Source organism: Nicotiana attenuata, unplaced genomic scaffold (genome assembly GCF_001879085.1).
Source record: "Nicotiana attenuata strain UT unplaced genomic scaffold, NIATTr2, whole genome shotgun sequence".
Taxonomy (NCBI): Eukaryota; Viridiplantae; Streptophyta; class Magnoliopsida; order Solanales; family Solanaceae; genus Nicotiana; species Nicotiana attenuata.
In genome coordinates, this window is record NW_017672551.1 from 128193 (window position 1) to 147173 (window position 18981).

Sequence of the window (18981 nt, forward strand, 5' to 3'; positions counted from 1 at the left end):
CCACACTTTAACTTTTCCATAATTCATCACAATTCAAGTGCTCATGAGAGGTGACAAGGTTCAAATATATGGTCGATTCAAACAAAGGGGTACAACTTGTAATGTGATTACCAAAGAAATAGAATTATAGGCTCAAAGGAGTTAACTACGATACATACATTTAGGTGGGTAATATATATATATATATATATATATATATATATATATATATGCCTTAACAAAGAACCGCCTATATCACTTCTCAAACTGAACAAGACCACTATTTCGCTTTGCACACACACGGGGCAAGTTCTAGACATCAAATGCAATGCACAGAATACATATAACCTCACACAGACATGGCACATAACTCATTCGGGATTGGTTTTTATCACGACACTCCAGTCAAAGCAGTTAAGAAAATTTAAGAATCCACGATTTAAGGTATTTATCCTAGAGTCAAAAATTGAGCCTAAGCGTCACAATCAGAGTACTGACTATTCTCAAGGCATCACAAAGCTCAGAGATATTGCTGCGATTAAATGCATAGCCACGTGGTTCCTACTCCTAAAAATTAAAACTACCTACACCCGGTTCAACTAAAAACCCTTGGAAAAGAACCGCGGCCCAAAGAAAAACTAATGGGGAATTACTACACTACCTACACAAAAAAATCTTTTTGGTATTTTCTTTAGACTTACTTCCCTCAAGAAAACTGTCTAGGAGATCCATCGTCGGTAAAAGTCCAATATTTTTATATTTTTTTTTGAATACTTTCTGTCTAAAAACAACTAAAAAGAAAAACAAAAATAAAAAAATAAATTCTAAAAATAAAAACAAATTCTTAAAACAATTAACTAAAATAATTAGCTAACGAAAACGACACTTACTACAACAACCAACCCCTCTCAGAAGAGATTCTGGGACCCCGGGACTTTGACTACTGTTTTCCACTACTCTCCTATTCACTCACTGACAATTTCCAACTCGGTGAAACTATTGAATAACCTCCTCCGGTGCAAGCATTGCTCGGAGCCCATTCTCGAGGCTCTTGTGAACTCTGAAGCATCGGGGATTTGGGATTTTTGCTTCTACACTCTGCACTCTTTTAATCCTGTTATTGGTTAGTGTTTAAACTCTCATAATGATTCTTTCTTGCATATGTATCTGAACTTTGATTCAACTGTGATTTTGTTCAACTTTGATGTCATTCTGTGACAAATGAGAATAGTCTGCTGTAATTTGCATTCTCTGATCTCGACCTTGTAGCATCTTACATGTTAATTTTGGGTTCCAATATTGTGGTTGTATGAGTTTCTGCATATTGTGATTAACTAATGTTCTCTATGATACCTGATCCTGTTTGTATTATACTGCTAATCCTGAGTTTGGTATAATCTGATCCTTTAAGTTCTAAATTGGTTGCATAACTTGGTTTTATTGGCCTAATGCCTTGCCTATTAACTTTGCAGTCCTAGATCCTTTGTCTTTTGTCATATGTTACCCCTGCCAATATGCTAGTTTATGTTCATTATGTGATTATCCTGTAAGTTTGCAAATGCTTTTTTCAAAACCTATTACTTTAGTATTATTTTCACTAGTTGTTTCCTGTCATGAGTTTAATTCTGGAGCTGGCTAAAAGCCAAAGCCCTTCCCCTAAGTCTCCTCTATCAACCTCCCTAGAGTGAGTACTGCCCTGGGTTCTTGAAGCCCTTGGGAACTCTGGCACACTAGGGTCCAAGGTTCTCTGCCACTTTTTCCTAATTTCCTACTGGGCACCCTTTTTCCACCTTACGGGACAAGCCAATGGGCTTGTGTAAATGGTTGTCTTTCCGGGACTGTTAATCAGCTCTGGCTATTGGGTTTTGGCTATTCTGTGTGTACATGAAGATCGTTTTCTGGGGTTTAATTGGCTATGACTTCTGGGCTATGTTTGAAGCCTGCTGGATATGATGTTGAAGGCCCAGCAAGGCTGGGTATTTAGTCGTGTATTTGGGCCTGCTATAGGCCTGTCTATTGCCATGTAATATTAGGATTCTACTTGTGAAAGGGGAATGGGTAGAATTCTATATCAACGTGCCATGGGTAGATGACATGCCTATAGGACTTGACAATATGTTTGCTATATGTGTTGTTCGATACATGAGCCCTATAGAAATCATGATATTAGGAGAAGCACACATGATAACTAGGGAATTTGATGTGTTTCATGCTCCTTCTTGCTTACGCTTTGATTACAAATTCTTACAAAATAGTCCCAAAAGGCTCATAAGTTGTACTTGATTGCAGGTTTGATCAACAAAGTGACGGGATGTCAAATATCGGCTCAAAAGGAGTGAAACCTGCACAAGTATCAAAGACAAAGACAACTCAGGACAAACTAGCCTAGTGCGGCGGCAGTCCATTCTATGCGGTCCGCACTAGGGAGATTCAGAGACTGGTTTTCAAGGCATCAAAGCAATGCGGCCGCAGTAGATATTGTGCGGCCCGCACTAAAGACACCGCGGCCACACCACCATTTTGTGCGGTCCGCGGAAGAAAAGATCAGAGAGATGTAATTTGCCAAGGTTCAAGCCAGCGCGGTCCGCAGTCATGATTGTGCGGACCGCATTAGAAACCTCCGCGGCCGCGGTCCATTCTGCGCGGTCCGCGGAGCCTAAGTTCAGAGAGCCAAGATTTCAAGTCCAAGAGCCTAGTGCGACCGCAGTCCATTTTGTGCGGCCCGCACTGGCCCCGCAGGGGCATTTTTGTCCAGTTTTTCCAGCTTAGTATAAATAGCACATTTTTCCATTTTTAGGGCAACCAGCTATTATCAGACATTACAGAACAGTAGTTGCGCTCGTGAGAAGCCATTTTGTAGCTATTTTGGGCACTTTAACATAGTTTTAGCAATTGAATCATTATATTTACTTCAGTAATTTAATATTATGTCTTTCTCTTCATCTATTTCTCTGATTTTATCTTCAAGCATGAGTAGTTAAACCCATTAGCTAGGGTTGTGGCTCAACCCTAGTGTGGGTAATTGATGGGTGTTGTGATTTAAGGTTAGATTGATTATGGGTGTTTGTTATTTGGGTCAATTTTATGATTTAATTTATGAAAGTGGTTGCAAATACTAGTTTGTGCTTAGTTGACTTGGCTCTTCTTGAGAAAGAGAGCCTAAGTCTCCAAAATTGACTCAACAACAAATTGGGATGGACTCAAGAGATTTGATAGTCCCAATTAAAGGGTTAAACCTCGAGAGAGTAATTACCCGACTTGAACCCTAGTTGCTCGGGCATATATGCATACCCAATTGGTCTCGAGAGAGTCAATTGGGCAAAACCACACTTTCTACCGAGAGGTGTAGAGTGGGTAGTATTGAGTAACGATTATAACATATTTTCCCAATCATGTCAATCGAGCCTTAGGTGCAATTACCCGTCAATTAGCCACCTAGGTAAAGGTCACTACCCTAGTGCCTTTTAAACTATTAGATACAACTTGTAGCAATTATCTCTTAGCTTAATCTAGTTGCATTTTCAATTAGTAGTTTGATAAAAATAGAATTATAAAAAAAATCCAAAAATGAATAGAAGACCAATTAAGAGCACACACGCAATCCTAAGCTAAATAGATACTCGATTCCAATCCTAGCTCTCTGTGGATTAGATCCCGACCCAAAATCGGGTAAAAGCTATTGCGACCCTCTCTCGCTACTTTTTAGTGGTGCGGAGTTGGCAGTGATCAACACACACCCTACTTGTTTACTATTCAGGCGCTATGTCTACTGTTGCGTGGTTATAGACATCATGAAGTGAACACTTTGCATGACTACTCAATTATTCACTAGAATAAGATGTATAATATTTTTTTTTGTCAACTTAGAAACCATTCCTATAGGAAATCACACACTTCACTCAACTTTCCTAATACCTACACATTATTCAAAAGGATGATCGTTGGACTAAATATTTTACCTGCTCTTATGTCTACTTCTGCCCGATTATTAGATGTCATGCCTATAGGGAATGAATGCTAATAACACCCTTTTCAATATGCACCACGCTCAATAGATATCATGCCTATAGGACTTTAATTACTTAAATTCGTTGTTGCATCACACTGTCCTTTAGAAAGCATGCCTACAGAAACTAAATATGTATAAAATCAGCTCAAACTGTCAACCTTTAGAAAGCCCATAGGAGTTAAATATATGAGGATCAGTCCCAATTGCCAGTCTCTAGAAATCATGCCTATAGGACATCACTACTCGCTCTTCAAACGTTGTTATCCACGCGATTATTAGGAAGCATAAGTAATTTTGAGCATTTCCAATAAGTTTTATTGTCCCTACTGCATAAATCACCTAGAGATCATGCATATAGGTTAAACCACTTATAACCTGTAGTCTCAATAATCAGTGAGTAATACGGGTGTGCATTCGATTTATCGATTCGATTTTGACCCTTATCGATAATTACTTATCGATTATCGATTTGTACTTATGCTTATCGTTATCGTTTCAATAAGGTTTCAATTTTTTCGATTTCGATTTATCGATTTTTGGGGCTTGTCGATTCGGTTATCGATTACAACAATAAGAAAATTTGCGGGATTTCACGGAAAGTATATCGCTATAAACACGCCTAACTAATATGGACAAAAAGAAGCTAAAATAAGACGAACACCGTTTATAACATAAAAATTGTGTCAACAAGCACATCCAACAAAACTAAAGTAAGGGATCAAGTGTATGCCACCAACACTCCAACTGTATAAAAAATAAAACAAAACAAAATACATCATCACGGCTAATTTTGTTTTCCATTAATTTGAACTTCATTCCCTTGAGCTTTAAATATGATCATTCCTTAAATGTGGTAGAGGAAATAATAGGGTTATGGACTTAGGGTAAGGGAAAGGGTATTATAGAATAATAAAAAAAAAATTATCTTTTTAGTATATCTTATCAGTTTATCGATAAACCGATAACCGAAGAGGACAAAATCGAAATCGAAATCGATAACTCGATAAGGAAAATTTCGAAAGCGATAAATCGATAAACCGATAACAAATAATCGATTCGATTTATCGATAAACCGATTAGAATGCACACCCCTAGTGTGTAATACCAAATACTCCTAAACTGTATAGTCGCATAGAAATCATGTCTATAGGGCTTAATGGCTTTAACTCGTCTCAATTCTGAAACTGTCAAATGCCTAACTTGTTCGCGTGCATTTGTTGTCTAAGTGTGGAGGCTAACTTGAGCCCTTGACTACTTTTATATGAAGTCCAACTTGTTTTGTATGTCGCCTAGTTTTCTCATTTTGAGCAACCTAAGTTAAGTCTAGAACCACCCAAAATAGAGGTCCAAACGCCTCCTGGACCATAGGCATGGGACGGGTAGTGCACGCATAAGGCTCGGTTTAGAACCAAATAGTGCACTTTAGGTAACAACTTAAAGATAGTAATCGGGTAGCAGGAGATGATAGTCTGTGCCCGCTGAATAATACGAGTAACACCCCATCTGGAGGGAGTTACGAATATTGCACGGGGTGATCCTTTAGGCTAAAAAAACTTAGGAACCNAAAACTATTTATAATAAAGTTCTTAAATTTTTGTGCTCTCTCTTCGTTTATTTGATCACATAGACTAATTCATATAATTCAAGTTCGGCCAGGAACCACAGTTGTGGACCTCGAAGAGTGCCTAACACCTTCTCTTTGAGGTAATTTCGAGCCCTTACCCAATTTTTGGTGACGCAAACTAGTCAAACAGAGTTATCTGCAAATAGGTGCCCTAACGCACCTTAAACGGTGGCGACTCTCTCTTTTAACACCCTTCCTTTAAAAGAGTTGTCACGTGTCGAAACCCGATTTCGCGAGAAAAAGGGGCGACATATATATAAATATATACATATATATATATATATATATATATATATATATATATATATATATATATAATATGTTAATCACCTTAATTTCTTCGTATGTTTACTTTTTTTAATTATTTTTTTAAATCCCCTTAGTGAAAATTATGCCCAGATGGCTAAGATTTGGTGTCAATTGTCTCTTTATGTAGTGTTAGACAATACTTACCATATTAGCTAACTTTTAGTATTGATTTAGGTGATACGTCAATTTTTATTTTTTACTTACTATTTTTTATTTAATTTTTACTTTTTTATATTTTTACATAGAGCTTTAGATTGTCTTCCCCTACCACCCTAAAGCACCTTCCCTTCAACCCTCACAACAACTCCATCTGCCCAATATATATTTATAATATCCATAGCTGACCTGACAGTTATATATATCTTAGCTAACTCTGTCCTTTATCCTTAACGACATTTCAACTTCCTCTTGAAATATAAAAGACCTTTGCCTTAATTATTACATCTGTCGCTAAATTATGACTCGACCACCTAGATTTCTGCTAACCACCACCAACTCATCCTCCACTTCACCGCCGCCGCCAACTCCTGCTGCGGTGGAAGGGGAGGCTGAGCCACCGTATTCTGTGACAGCGGAATCCGACTTTGTCGTCATCTTAGCCGCTTTACTCTGTGCAGTAATCTGTGTCTCAGGTCTCATTGTAGTAGCTCGTTGCACTTGGCTCCGGCGAGACGCGCCGGAAAATATGCCGCCGGCGAACAAAGGCTTGAAGAAGAAAGTTTTAAAGTCTTTGCCGAAGTACAAGTACGATCCTTCTTTCACCGGTACGGCGAACGGTGCGCCGCCGGTCACGGCGGAGTGCGCGATTTGTCTGGTCGAGTACGTTCAGGGAGATGAAATACGCGTGCTGCCGCATTGCGGACACGTGTTCCACCTCCAGTGTGTGGACACGTGGCTTGCGTCGCACGCGTCGTGTCCTTCCTGCCGGCAGATCCTCGTCGGTACTCGTTCTCGGTGCCGGAAGTGCGGCGAACTTCCTCCATTTTCCGGAGACTCCAACAGTGGTTCAATTCTACCACCGGCCGAATCTCGCTCTTGTGATATATCTTCCAGTACAAGCGAAGTAACCTTTGGCTGTAAGAAAACGGAAAAGTAACGGAGTTAACACGTAAAGTGTTACCGACCATTATCGTAACTGTAAAACGGTAACGGACTTTTGTCCGATGTTGGAAAAGGGGCCCACATGAGCTCGAGGAGAATTGGATAAGGTTGAAGATATTCCGGTTCTGATTGTAAATGATAGTGTAGAAGGTGACAAAAATGGAATAATTGACCCGAAGAAAGCTGCAGGAGTACTTTTTTTTTTTTTTAATTTTCGGCTAAATCTGAAATTTATTGGTCCGATTAGTTTGTGATTTATGTGAAATATCGACATTAAAGGTGAAATTGTTCCTATTAGTCCGAATTTATGTGAAATGTCTGACACTAGAAAAGGGGAAAACTCTTGCCAGGAAGTATTTTTTTATTAATAGAGGTTAAATTCGAAATCTCTCGTTAATTTCGACAATCTTCATCTTTTGTTTTGGTTTTTTATTCGGTATTCGGTGTTCATATTGGGACGCAATTAAATTCGAATTCGTATTGGAAAATACATTAGGGAAAGTTAGAGTGGCTTCATATTCAAAGCTCGTACCTAATCTTTAGTTAAAAAAAAGAATAAAGGAATATTTACCATTCAACTACAATAAGAGTGTAAGAAGGTGCCTTATTTTCTTTTTTTCTCTTTTGGCTATCCATGCTAAAGGAAAATATTACTCTCAATTGTTGAGAAACTGATACGTGAGTCGAATTAAATCCATATTTTTTGCTCTTTCAATACAAGATTTAGTTAGTGTTTCACTATTTAAACTCAAATCATTAAATAAAAGTTAACAAATGAGATCATTTACTCCTTTATAAAAAGAACAAATATTATCAACTTTTCAGACATTGCGCAAGCAATCGCATTAGATAATTTCCCTTAAAAGAATGAAGACATTGTTTGCCTTAAAAGACAAAATTGAATTCTGAATAAACGGAAGTAACAACAACAACAATACACCCAGTGAATTCCCACAAGTAAGGTTGACGAAGGGTAATGTGTATGCAGACTTTACCCCTACTTTTGGAGGGCAGAAAGACTGTTTACGATAGACCCTTGGCTCAAGAAAAAAAGCAGTGGCAACAAGCAGTTAGTAATAACAATCTAAGTATAAGAAAGATACCATATTAACACTAATACTACCGATTTGGAAAAGTAAAAGAAAAATATTCGACTACCTACTAACCTTCTACCCTAATTCTCGATCTCCACACCCTCCTATGAAGAGAAGCTGAAGTTGTTTCATATCTTACCTAATTATCTCTCCCAGTACTTCTTAGGCCCACTAAAGCTAACCTCTCACACCTCCTAACTGAGGCATATGTGTTTCTCCTTTTCACATGCTCTGAATTATCTTGTTTTTTTTGGTAATAAAGAGATCTATAAAAACGGACTTTAGCTTTTTGGAATTGAGGTTAGTCGATTGATTAATCAATCTAACAAAAACATTAGTTGGGAGTAAGTGTTTTAGCATCCAGATCACCCTTGTGGTCCGGCCCTTTTCCGAACCCCGCGCATAGCGAGAGTTTAGTGCATCGGACTGCCCTTTTTTTAGTCATTCCCAAAGCTAAAGATGCTTCTATACAGGAAACAATTGTAGACCAATCCCATTTCTGCCAAAAAGCAATGAACCAAAAGGATATGTATAGATAGAGAAGAAACCCACTTATCACAAATACTACCTATCATTTCATTGTGTTATAAAGCAATAATTGAGTTAAAAGGCAACTAAAGGTGAATCTTCTCAACTTGTATATGTCAATAGTCAATATCATCAACTTGTGTAGGTGAATGGAAAGTTGGAAACAAATCTAGCAAAGATTCCCAATAATCAATTATTTCATGCAAGTAACCACTAGAACAAGCAGAAGGATACTGCATATAAAAGGGGTTTGGATAGTAAGACAGAATAAGTGCATAAGATATATCAGTTCTACTCTAAGACCTTTCTATATCTGGGTGAATAAGACCTGCACTAAGGTTTTGAGCTCATCACTTTAAGAAACTTCATCTCTTACCTGTTCATTTCACACTATTAACTTCCACTAGTAGCAGTTTGACAGCTTCTAAACCACAAGGCTGCTGGCGGAAAGTTTCGTACGCTCCCAAAAAAGGAAGAGCAGACCTATTGAAGACGAGAATGAGGTACAATATGGCCATATTTGTCCAACGCTGTTCCCACCTCCTTGAGTGAAAGCATATATGTCAAAGAGATTTCAAACGCGATTGGAAAACATAACAAAGTGATCTGGATAAAATATTCGAAGATCTTCTCTTTCCTTTCCATAAACAAAGTGAATGCTACTTTTTGCCCTTTCAAGAATGAAGGCCCACAGTATAGCGACATACCAAGATAAAAATGAGTGTGACACACATCCCTTTTAGGAACTTGGTTTTTCGTTGCCTTCATATAAAACCAGAAACCACTCTGTGAAAAAACTTCATTTGAGACAAGAAGCAGGGAACATCTATATGAGGTGAAAATTTTAGTGGACTTGAAATATATCACCAGGATATAAGGCAAATGGGAACAGCGAGAAGAAACTCACTGCTAAACACTGTTAAATAGTTAGACAAAACCATATAAGGATTCACAATTTAGAGTTAGTGCGATCAGAATGAGTACAATCCTACTATATGTAATCCATGATCTTTCTCTAGACAAATCTCCATACAGTAGCACCGTTTCCTCTAAGGTTTGCCCACAAGAGAAAACAGCTAATTCTCATAACTAATCAGAAGTTCGATAAATATAATCACTGCTGGTCTCATAACATAACATACTAAACTTGCTAACAACACGCACATCGTTTCTAGGAGGTCAATCTGAAAACTACATAGAAACCAAACAAGCTCGAAACATTTCTACCATCTCCAATCACTTGTTAGGACTTGTAAATATTTCTCTGTCTTTGGATCATAACCACACAGAAATAAAGCATTGAATTCTGTAGCAGAGATCTTTGACAGATAGCTCAGCGATCTTACCTCACATGAATGCACAACGCGGTTATCAGATTCCTTTAGTTTATGAACAGCTTTGTAAGAAGTGAAACTGACGGGTATTCTTGATCAGTGAACTTTATAGAGCGTCTCCTATCAATCAAATCCTCCTTCATCTCCACTGCTATCACCAAACATGGCCGCCATTTTCATTGCCAAGTTTGCAGCCATTTCCCTCCTTTGGAAGTCTGGCATTAACCTCAAGCTGTCTCGAACATTCCCTATCTCCGACATTAACTGCTCCAAATTCTCAAAATCAAATGCTGTTCCTTTATCATCCTCTAAATCACCAGCAGCTACATCTGCTCTGGGCATTTCTTTTCTTTCACTTTCTCCTTCCAATTGAGACACAGATGATGACGGTAGCATTTCTCGTCCAATTAACTCGGTTCCACTCTTTCCATTGGGAACTGATTCCTTTGTTCCACTGGTTTCACCGGGAACATCTGCAGATACCCATCCTAAATCTGTGTCATCCCAGGGATCGGCTGAGCCAGCAGATAAGATTTCGTATTCAAGTTCAAAATCAGATTCTTCATCTGACAATTCTGAAAGGTGAGCCACAGAAAAACATTCGGTCATTTGAATAAGCCCTCAAAAAGGTATAAAAAGGGAAAATTGCATCATCGACAGAAATATTAAAACCTTGCGCTTCAGGTAATGAAGGTTCAGTAATCCTATCACCAGACTTCAAGATCATTCCAGGCCACATATAAGCTGAAAGTGCCCCAAAGAGCCGTTCAACGCCCTGAGAATCACCATCCACAGAAAGACCTGTAAAAAACATATTATTATAACTGAACTCTAAAGAGTAAAAGTTAAAAGAGGAGGAAGAACACTTCCATTTCGGCTTGCATCATTGAAAAGGTAAACCAGAACCAGCTCATGAATACAATAAGAAGAGTATCAAAAGTTATGAAACATAATTGGTTGCAAAATGGAGCAGGCATGACGCCGCGATGTGACATCATATCCCAAAGCTTTGCAGCAACTGGTATCACAAAATCTGTTGTATCGTGGATTTTTCGTGAATGATATTAACGTGGGCATTTAGACCGAGGGAGTGAACTATTGGGGCATGCAGCTGACCATAACATTACAGATTTTTCCAATTTTATTATACAGTAGATCGCCAATATGCAGATTAACACAAATGTATACCCTGAGACATGTTCAAGCAAATATCTTTCTAAATACAGATTTAACACCAACAGACAACCTTGGTACGACAAAAGAATCCAAGTGGATCTAGACTACGAAAACCTACAATGTGTAGACAGTCATAGATCTCATCAATGGTATAAATAACTTGGAATTAAAGTGAATAAAATTCTCTAATGGGAACCTTCAGACACTCCCGTTAGCAATTATATGACCAAAAAAGCGGAATAGATGACCTTAGCCACCTAAATTCTTCTCCCGTATATAAGTGGATGCAGCAAAGGATTTTATCGTTTAATATAAAAGATTCAAAAACAGGGGATTAAGAAAAGTGGTGACAAAGAATGATAGAAATCTCATGACAAAAACAAGAGACATACATTTGTCAAAATCAACATTTGATGCACAGGCTTCAACATATTCTATGTTGTGTTCGAGGCACCAATCTAAGCAGGACTTCTTAATCTCCAATGATGTCTCATCATCTCCTAATAAGGTGCTTCCTTCTGTTTCAGAAATTCCATAGTCCCATTCTGTATAAGGTCTACCAGAGGAGTCTGCACATTTTAACAGGCGTCGTCTGTATTCAACATGAGCTGAATGACCAGGAAGAAGGTCCACTTTGTTGCCAATGCATAACAAAATCTCAAACTTAAGGATGTCGGTGCGGGAAACCCAATCTTTCAGTGCAACAAAAGATGAGAGCTGCAGATGGTGGCAGAGAGAAGTCATCAGATTTCTGAAAGTTGAGTCTATAATCTCGTGGATCACCCTTCACAGAAGCTTTCGTAAAGTAGGAAATGAAACGGAGGAAAGGAAAAGGTCAGGCTTACATCACTAACGTCGAAGACCAACACCAATGCAATAAGCTGGTCAAAAGATGGCAAAGCTCCAATGGAGAAGTCCTCATGCAGATGGGCCATCCAAATAGAAACATCAGCATTATAATACTTCGTGTTGATTGTCCATCTGGTCAACAACTCAATGATGCATAATATTAACATAAAAAGAGAGTCCTAGATACTAGAGCATCTTTTACAAATTACAACAATATAGCTAATCAAGGGGAAGGGGGATATACTTTGTTAACTTACGGATAGGCTAGGATGTCAGAAGATGAATCAAAGGCATCTTCAGAATCTGTTGAAAGTAATCCTGCATTTAATAAAAATTGAAAATTATCTGGCAATGCTATATGAAATAGAATCACCTCCACAGATAAGATAATTTTTATAAATGGAAAACATACACTGAGCCAGTGCTACAAAAGATAATTACAAAGAGCGCAATTCCCCTAATAGAGCAGAAGGTGTATTGGAAACATCCTCTCTACCTCCACAAGGTAGGGAAAACGTCTGCGGACACACTACCCTCCCCAGACCCTAGTATGTGGGATAACACTGGTATGTTGTTGTTGTTGTTATATTGTTGTTGTTCTTATTGCAATTCCCCTAATAGATCAATTATTGCATCTACATCATGTACAGCGGCAAGATTGCACCAAAAAGCTAACAAAGAGATGCATCTATTTTAAAGGCTGTTACTAATTTTGCCTTCAAAAAATCTGTTGTTTCTCTCTTTAGTCCGCCAGATGGAAAGGGGTATGATAGTCCAAGTCTTTAGGGACTTTTTGCTTAATCCCGATCTTTTCCAACAAAGTATCAAGTCGAATAGCATTTTGGACTAATTAGCAAGTCAAAGTAGCAAGTCACATCCCTGTCTTTTTCAGGACTCGATTAACAGGACAAACTATAAGCATTGGGTCATTTGCCCTTCCAGGGTAGGGGTAAGGCTGCGTACATCCTACCCTCCTCAGACCCCACTTGTCGGATTACACTGAGAATCCAAGAACCAGTAATGGACTAGTTTTAACCCCTAAAAGGAAAGTACATTTGCATAAGACTATTTGGTTTCCCCTTTCATATACTTGCATAAGACTCTATTTCTATATACATCTTATGCTCGATTTTCCCCCTTTCATATTAATGAACCTAAGGAATACATCAAAAAGACTCCTTTTTCCCACTTTCACATATGTGTAAGGTAAGGTGATAGTTGATCTCATTCTCTAAACTTCATTTCTTTCCGTAACCTCATCAATGGTTTAAGCTTCACAGAAGAATGGAGAAGCCAGCTAAAAATCTAATATAAGTTTCAAAAGAAAACAAAAACAACAAAAATAAACCCAACAAGAAAGATGAGCCTTGCTGAAAAGGAATTGCCCAAATTGAACACAAATAAACAAGGATTCGTATATACAACTTTATGCATCAACAATGTCTCAGTATCAACTTAGTTGGCTCGACAAGTATTTCGATCTCACATAATTCAATCTTCAACAACAAATTAAGCTTCGCAGAAGGATGGAGACCCACAAAACGACATGGATGTGGAAATGCTTACAATCCTTCCAACGCCTCTACTACCCTAGAAGCAGTTAAAACTCCTCAGACATTTCAAACTAAAACAAAAACAACAAAAACAAAAGCAACAAGAAAGTTGAACTTGACCCAAATTGGAATTACCCCAATTAACTCAAATACACTAGGACTTGCAAAAAAAAAAAATTAAAGATTACAACTTTATGTATCAATCAACATCTCATTGCCAAATTAGTTGGGTCGACTATATGAATCATCAGTATGCAACAAGAAAGATGAACTCGACCCAAATAGGAATTACCCCAACTAAACACAATACACCAAGATTCATATAAAAAGATTAAAGATTACAACTTTATGTATCAGTCAATGTCAACCTCTCCAATATTTCAAAAGGTGGGGGCGTGAAGCGGGCGTTTTACCTACTATGAGGTGAGGAACCTTTATGCTGTTTGCAATTGGTAAATATGCAATATTATGACTAGTTATTTGAGTTACCCTCAATCTTCATATTCCTATAGATGAATAAAATTTTAATCATTCATTTGTTAAAGAATTTCGAGGGTCAATAGTGATAATTAGGAAATTTAACACATGATTTGAGTAATAACGGTTGGGCGAGCCCCGAGCGTTGGGCATTAGGTGTGTTTAGGGCGCACAGCCGGGCGCTTGAGGCATAAGCCTCACAGAAGTAAGCCCCACGCGTGCCCCGCCCCTCGGCGAGCCCCGACTCTCAAAAAAGCCTTTTAAAACACTGCTCTCTTTATGAATAATCTGTATTTATTCCGCTCTTTTCGGTTTATTTTATTACAATTCAACTAAACATAATAGCAAAGGAAACATGGAGTTGAATTGAACTCAGATTTAAGATATTTTCAAAAGAAAAACAAAAACAACAACAATTAATGCATATAGTTGAATGCGGCCTAAATCAGAATTACCCCAATTAGACACAAATACACCAGGATTAATAAAAAGGGATTAGTTGGGTCGACTATATAAATCATATATACCTATTCTGCTATATTCGACATTTTTATTACAATTCAACTACACATAACAGCAAAAGAGAAATGGGGATTGAACTGAACTAAGAATATTAAAGAGAAAAGAGGGTAAGTTTACTTACGGGAGAGAAGGGTACGTTTGCCGACGTTGGGAGATCCAAGAATTATGATTCCTGGCTTCTTTTCCAGCGATTTATCGTCAACTTTTGTAGGGTTCTGCTGCTGCTCTTGCTGTTGTTGATCCATTTTTGGTTCTTTCACTGCGGAGATTCCACTGCTTACTCTTTCGTTGTAGTAGATGCGATCGCTGCAACACTTTGTTAAAATTGTTGCCCTTCTAACATAATTTTATGTTTTAAGATAATTTAACTTTAAATTTCTTATTTCACCTTTTAATAAAAAAAATTATGGCCATATAATTATTTAAAATCATAAGATTCAAAAAAAAATCTTTTTAAAATTACGTATCAAGTTGAAATGAGAGGAATATGATAGTGTTTGACGTTAAAAACTTACTCACACCAAAAGTTTACATTAATATAACACACATAAACTTCTTTCACTCAATTAATTAATGTATATAATTACTTAACCATAATAAGTTGATATAGTTAGTGTAAGTATCGGGTACAGATAAAATTTGTATCGTAATTGATTAGGCACAAAATTTAAGAAAAAAGAAAAACGTTTGTTGTATAAAGTAATGTAACTATATACTATAAGATGATAAGAATTTTATGTTTTTTAACATGCCATTATCTTTATAAGAGCATGTCATTAAAGGTAAAATTAAAATATAAAACAATTAAAGACTTTTTAAATATTTATTTTAACATGTCATCTTAGCTTTATACGAACATTGTTTGACTCAAAAGTAGTTTAATACTTTTTAAGCAAATCAATCAATGTAGAGGAAGGGGTAAATCGTAGTGAACATTAATTAATACTGGATCGAAGAACATAATAGTATAGATAAAAGAATCGATTAAAACAACACCTGGAAAGCTTTTATTGATTACAGAAACTCAGTCTGCCTCCCCTCGGAGAGGTTCAGGAAATTACAATCGAAATCCCCGTTTCTTCCCGGAGATAGAATCCAGGAGTATCTTTCTTCTCTTCTCCGGTCTGGAGTCCCCCCCCCCCCCTTAAGGGGTTCTTTTTCCTTCTATTTATAGCCCAAAATTCCTCATGCTGGTCACACGTTGTTGGGCCGGGTCGGGGAAATGACCTCCGCTCGTGGGGGGCCTCGACCTCGACACTTCTGTCATAAGTAGCAGCCGTTAGGCGTCCTCGAATTTGCTGACTGCTACTGCAGGATGGGACGGGACGGGGTCCTTGGTGCTGTGGTCGTATGGTCGGATTCTGACCAATACAGTTAGTCCCTCCGTTCGTCGGGGTCGTATCTTACCGACCTCGGCGGACAGATAATGTATGCGGCATAATCGTGGAGGGAGTCAGATCCGCGCGTTTTTTGTCGGTCGTGTTATAAATTTCGAAACTGCCAGTAGGCATCTCTTTAATGCTTCTTATGTCGTCACGATAGTTTCGAAACCGAAGAGCCGGCTGATAAACGAAACGTAGCTTTGTATCGGTGGTCACAGCGGCGCATGTTCCTGAGGAGCTGAATCGTTTCGTGCCCGTGCTAGGTTCTGGCGGCGGCCGTTGGTTTTTGCGTCCCGGAGAATTTGTATCTTATAAATTGAAGGGGTTTGCCACTCGTTTTTCGCACTTTATTGCTTATCTTTGAGAGAATTCCCAGAATATCTCCCCTTCTATCAGCCTGAGCTCTTCTTGACTCCTTTGCTCGCGATAATCTTGAGCTTTCTCGCTTCTTCCTCAAAGTTCTTCCCTCCTCTTCTTGTGAGTTAAAAATGACAGGAACTTCTTCTTTCGGTAGACTTCCGACTATCTCTCCGGTGGCCGGGGACCCTGCTTCGGCAGATGGAGACGTAGAACCGATGGAGTGCGAAGATGTTCCTTCGATCGAGGAAATTTTATCCCGCCCGGGGAAGGCAGTGGTGGATTTCAGCGCCGATGGTGGTGCGGAGCAGGTAAATATTCCTCCTCTCATAGGGGAGATCGGAATAGCGGATTTAAGGGCACGATGGGGTATTCCTGGTTATGTCGAGATGGTGCCGGCGAAGAGAGAAGATAGGGTCCAGATCGACCGTCCCGGGTTCTGTTCGTTCTATGCTTAACCCTTCTTAGTGGGGTACACACTTCCACTTGCGATGTTGGTGGTCGACTTCTGCCGCTATTATGAGGTGTGCCCTGCCCAACTCTCTCCTTACCTGTACAAGTTGTTCCTCATGTTTATCAAGTACGCGGAGCTAGCCGGTCGGGAGGTCACTCTGAGACACGTGCTCAGCCTGTTCGCTCCTCAAAAGATTCGCGGCACTATGATCCATGCGCGTCCCCGAGGGTCGAAAGGTTTAGTGGTCAAGATGGACGACAGGACCAATCGCCGTTTTTTCGATAACTTTTTCTAAGTGCGGACCGAGCATCTCGTAGCGGATCCGACTGGGTTTCCAGAAGTGTGGAATTTCGCCCGTAAGTCTTCTTCCTGATCTAGTAGACTACCCACTTTGGTCTCGTTTTCTTTATATCTCGTGTAAATATTGATCTATTTCGATGCTTTGCAGCCGAGAAGTTACCCCCGCCTCCTTTGGAGGGGATCCGAGAATGGGTCGAGGACATTCTTCCTCATACGGCGGGAGTTCGTACATGCTCGACGTTTCATCTGAGACTTACAGGTGAGATAGCGCCCTTATTTTTTACCCGTTTGCTTTTGTTTCGATCTTACCTTTGTGTTGTTTGCCGTGGCCAGGGAGGATTCGCAGAGTCAGGGCTCCTCAACTAGCCTTCCGTCGGTCGTCTGCGTCTGCTCGTATCAGTGCGGTACCTGCATCTCATCCGTCGAGGGTGGCGTCGGTAGAGTCTGTGGCCTTGGCCGCGCTGTCTAGGGCTGTATCTCCGGAGGGTCGGTCTGGTGTCGTCCGTCCTCAGAACGACTCGCCATCAGCCGGGGAGGAAGAAGGGCCGACAAAGAGGCGGAGGGTAGGGTTTGAGATGGAATCCTCCGGCGGTGATCAACTTGGATTTACCCCCAGAAAACCGAGAGGGAGGAGTTGTTGCGACGTCTACCGCCGAGGGGGAGCAGGTGGTCAGGGTTGATCCCACTAGTCAGAGCCAGGGGAAATCCGATGGTGTAGCGATCCAATCAGGAGTCCCTGCTGTTTGTGAGGTAGGACTTCCCGTTGTGGCGGAGAGTCGGGTTCCTGATGCTGTCGTCGTGTCTTCGAGCGCACCGTTGCCACCCTTGGGCGATCGCGCCGCACCATCGGCAGCTGAGAGGGGGAAGGGAGTAGTGATCGACGAGTACGAGTCCGAGTCTAACTTGGACCCCGATGACGTCCGAATGTTCGAGGAGGGCATTACTCGGTCGGTGGTCAATGCGGAGGGGTCGGCTCGTCTTGTTGAGATCCCCTCCGATGTGAACCTGTTGACACAAGGAGGCAACTTGGTGCCACAATTTAGCTTGTTGTGTTCGGAGGCCGAAAACGAGTCCCTGAGGAATGTTTCGGATGTCGAGGTAATGGACGAAGTAGCTGTGATGGGCTTACGGGTATGTTATATCTGATTTTGATTTGTTCCTCCGTCGTTGCAGAATGAGCATTAGTTTAACTGCTTTCTTGTTTTGCAGACGTACATGTTGGAGGTAGAAAATATTCGCAGGGCTAATGTCCGGTCGAGGATATTTTTGCAGATGCTAGAAAAATACCGTCGTTATCGTGATAGGTGCCGTGAGTTGCACGAACGATTAAGGACTGATCCCCGCAATTGGGCTTTGGGCGAGGAGTTGGAGAAGAAGGACCAGGAGCTAATGCAGGCGCTCCGCAGCAAGAGCGAGCTCGAAGAGCAAATCCGCCTCAAGGACGAGGAGCTTGAGATAGGCAAAGGGATTGCTGCGGCATGCGAGCACCTGCAGGGCAAGTTACGAGTAATGCAGTTGGAAATGGAGCAGAGCCAGGCCAGAACAATGGAGATGAATGCCGAATGGAGTGGGAATTGGCTGTGCTCGAAAGCAAGCTTGCTGATTTGAAGCGTATGGAGGAGGCAGCGTTGGACGCTTCGGCGAGGGTAGCGGCTTTGGAGGCGGCAATTCGCGTGCATGAATCCGAGCGAGAGTCGGAGAGAGCTACTGTGGCCCTTAAGGAGGCGAGGCTCGAGGAGCGGATTGGCGCTGCTGACATGGAGACTTTGGCCTTGTCGGATCGGGTTGCGGCCCTAGAGGAGGAGAATCAGCGGTTGAGGGCCCAGGCTGGATCATGCCGTGTCGCTGCTCCCCGCCAGGCTCATGAACTCTGGGTTTACCCCGAAGCTCAACGTGATATCTTCAAGAACTTGTGGGAGGTGGGCACCGTGCC

At 40.3% G+C, this 18981-nt stretch overlaps 2 protein-coding genes across 2 annotated transcripts; one reads left to right on the forward strand and one right to left on the reverse strand.

Moving 5' to 3' along the window:
* Window positions 1–6201: 6201 nt before the first annotated feature.
* LOC109213641 (RING-H2 finger protein ATL8-like) lies at window positions 6202–7410 on the forward strand. Its single transcript, XM_019377459.1, has one exon. The coding sequence runs from the start codon at window positions 6379–6381 to the stop codon at window positions 7015–7017; it is 639 nt and encodes a 212-aa protein (XP_019233004.1). The 5' UTR covers window positions 6202–6378; the 3' UTR covers window positions 7018–7410.
* Window positions 7411–9516: 2106 nt separating this feature from the next.
* Window positions 9517–14913, reverse strand: LOC109213643. Its single transcript, XM_019377463.1, has 6 exons — window positions 14677–14913; window positions 12261–12321; window positions 12000–12135; window positions 11547–11871; window positions 10651–10779; window positions 9517–10553 (listed from the first exon to the last, which is right to left on the reverse strand). The coding sequence occupies exons 1-6, from the start codon at window positions 14798–14800 to the stop codon at window positions 10102–10104; spliced, it is 1227 nt and encodes a 408-aa protein (XP_019233008.1). The 5' UTR covers window positions 14801–14913; the 3' UTR covers window positions 9517–10101.
* Window positions 14914–18981: the final 4068 nt, after the last annotated feature.

What these genes read in the sequence shown, in the direction of transcription:
- LOC109213641 (XM_019377459.1), top strand. Translation starts at nt 6,379, where the DNA reads ATGACTCGACCACCTAGATTTCTGCTAACCACCACCAACTCATCCTCC.
- LOC109213643 (XM_019377463.1), bottom strand. Translation starts at nt 14,800, where the DNA reads ATGGATCAACAACAGCAAGAGCAGCAGCAGAACCCTACAAAAGTTGAC. An exon ending in AAATGTTGATTTTGACAAAT is followed by an intron (nt 10,780 to 11,546) that starts GTATGTCTCTTG and finishes TGTTTTTTACAG; the next exon opens with GTCTTTCTGTGGATGGTGAT. An exon ending in TTCATTACCTGAAGCGCAAG is followed by an intron (nt 10,554 to 10,650) that starts GTTTTAATATTT and finishes CTCACCTTTCAG; the next exon opens with AATTGTCAGATGAAGAATCT.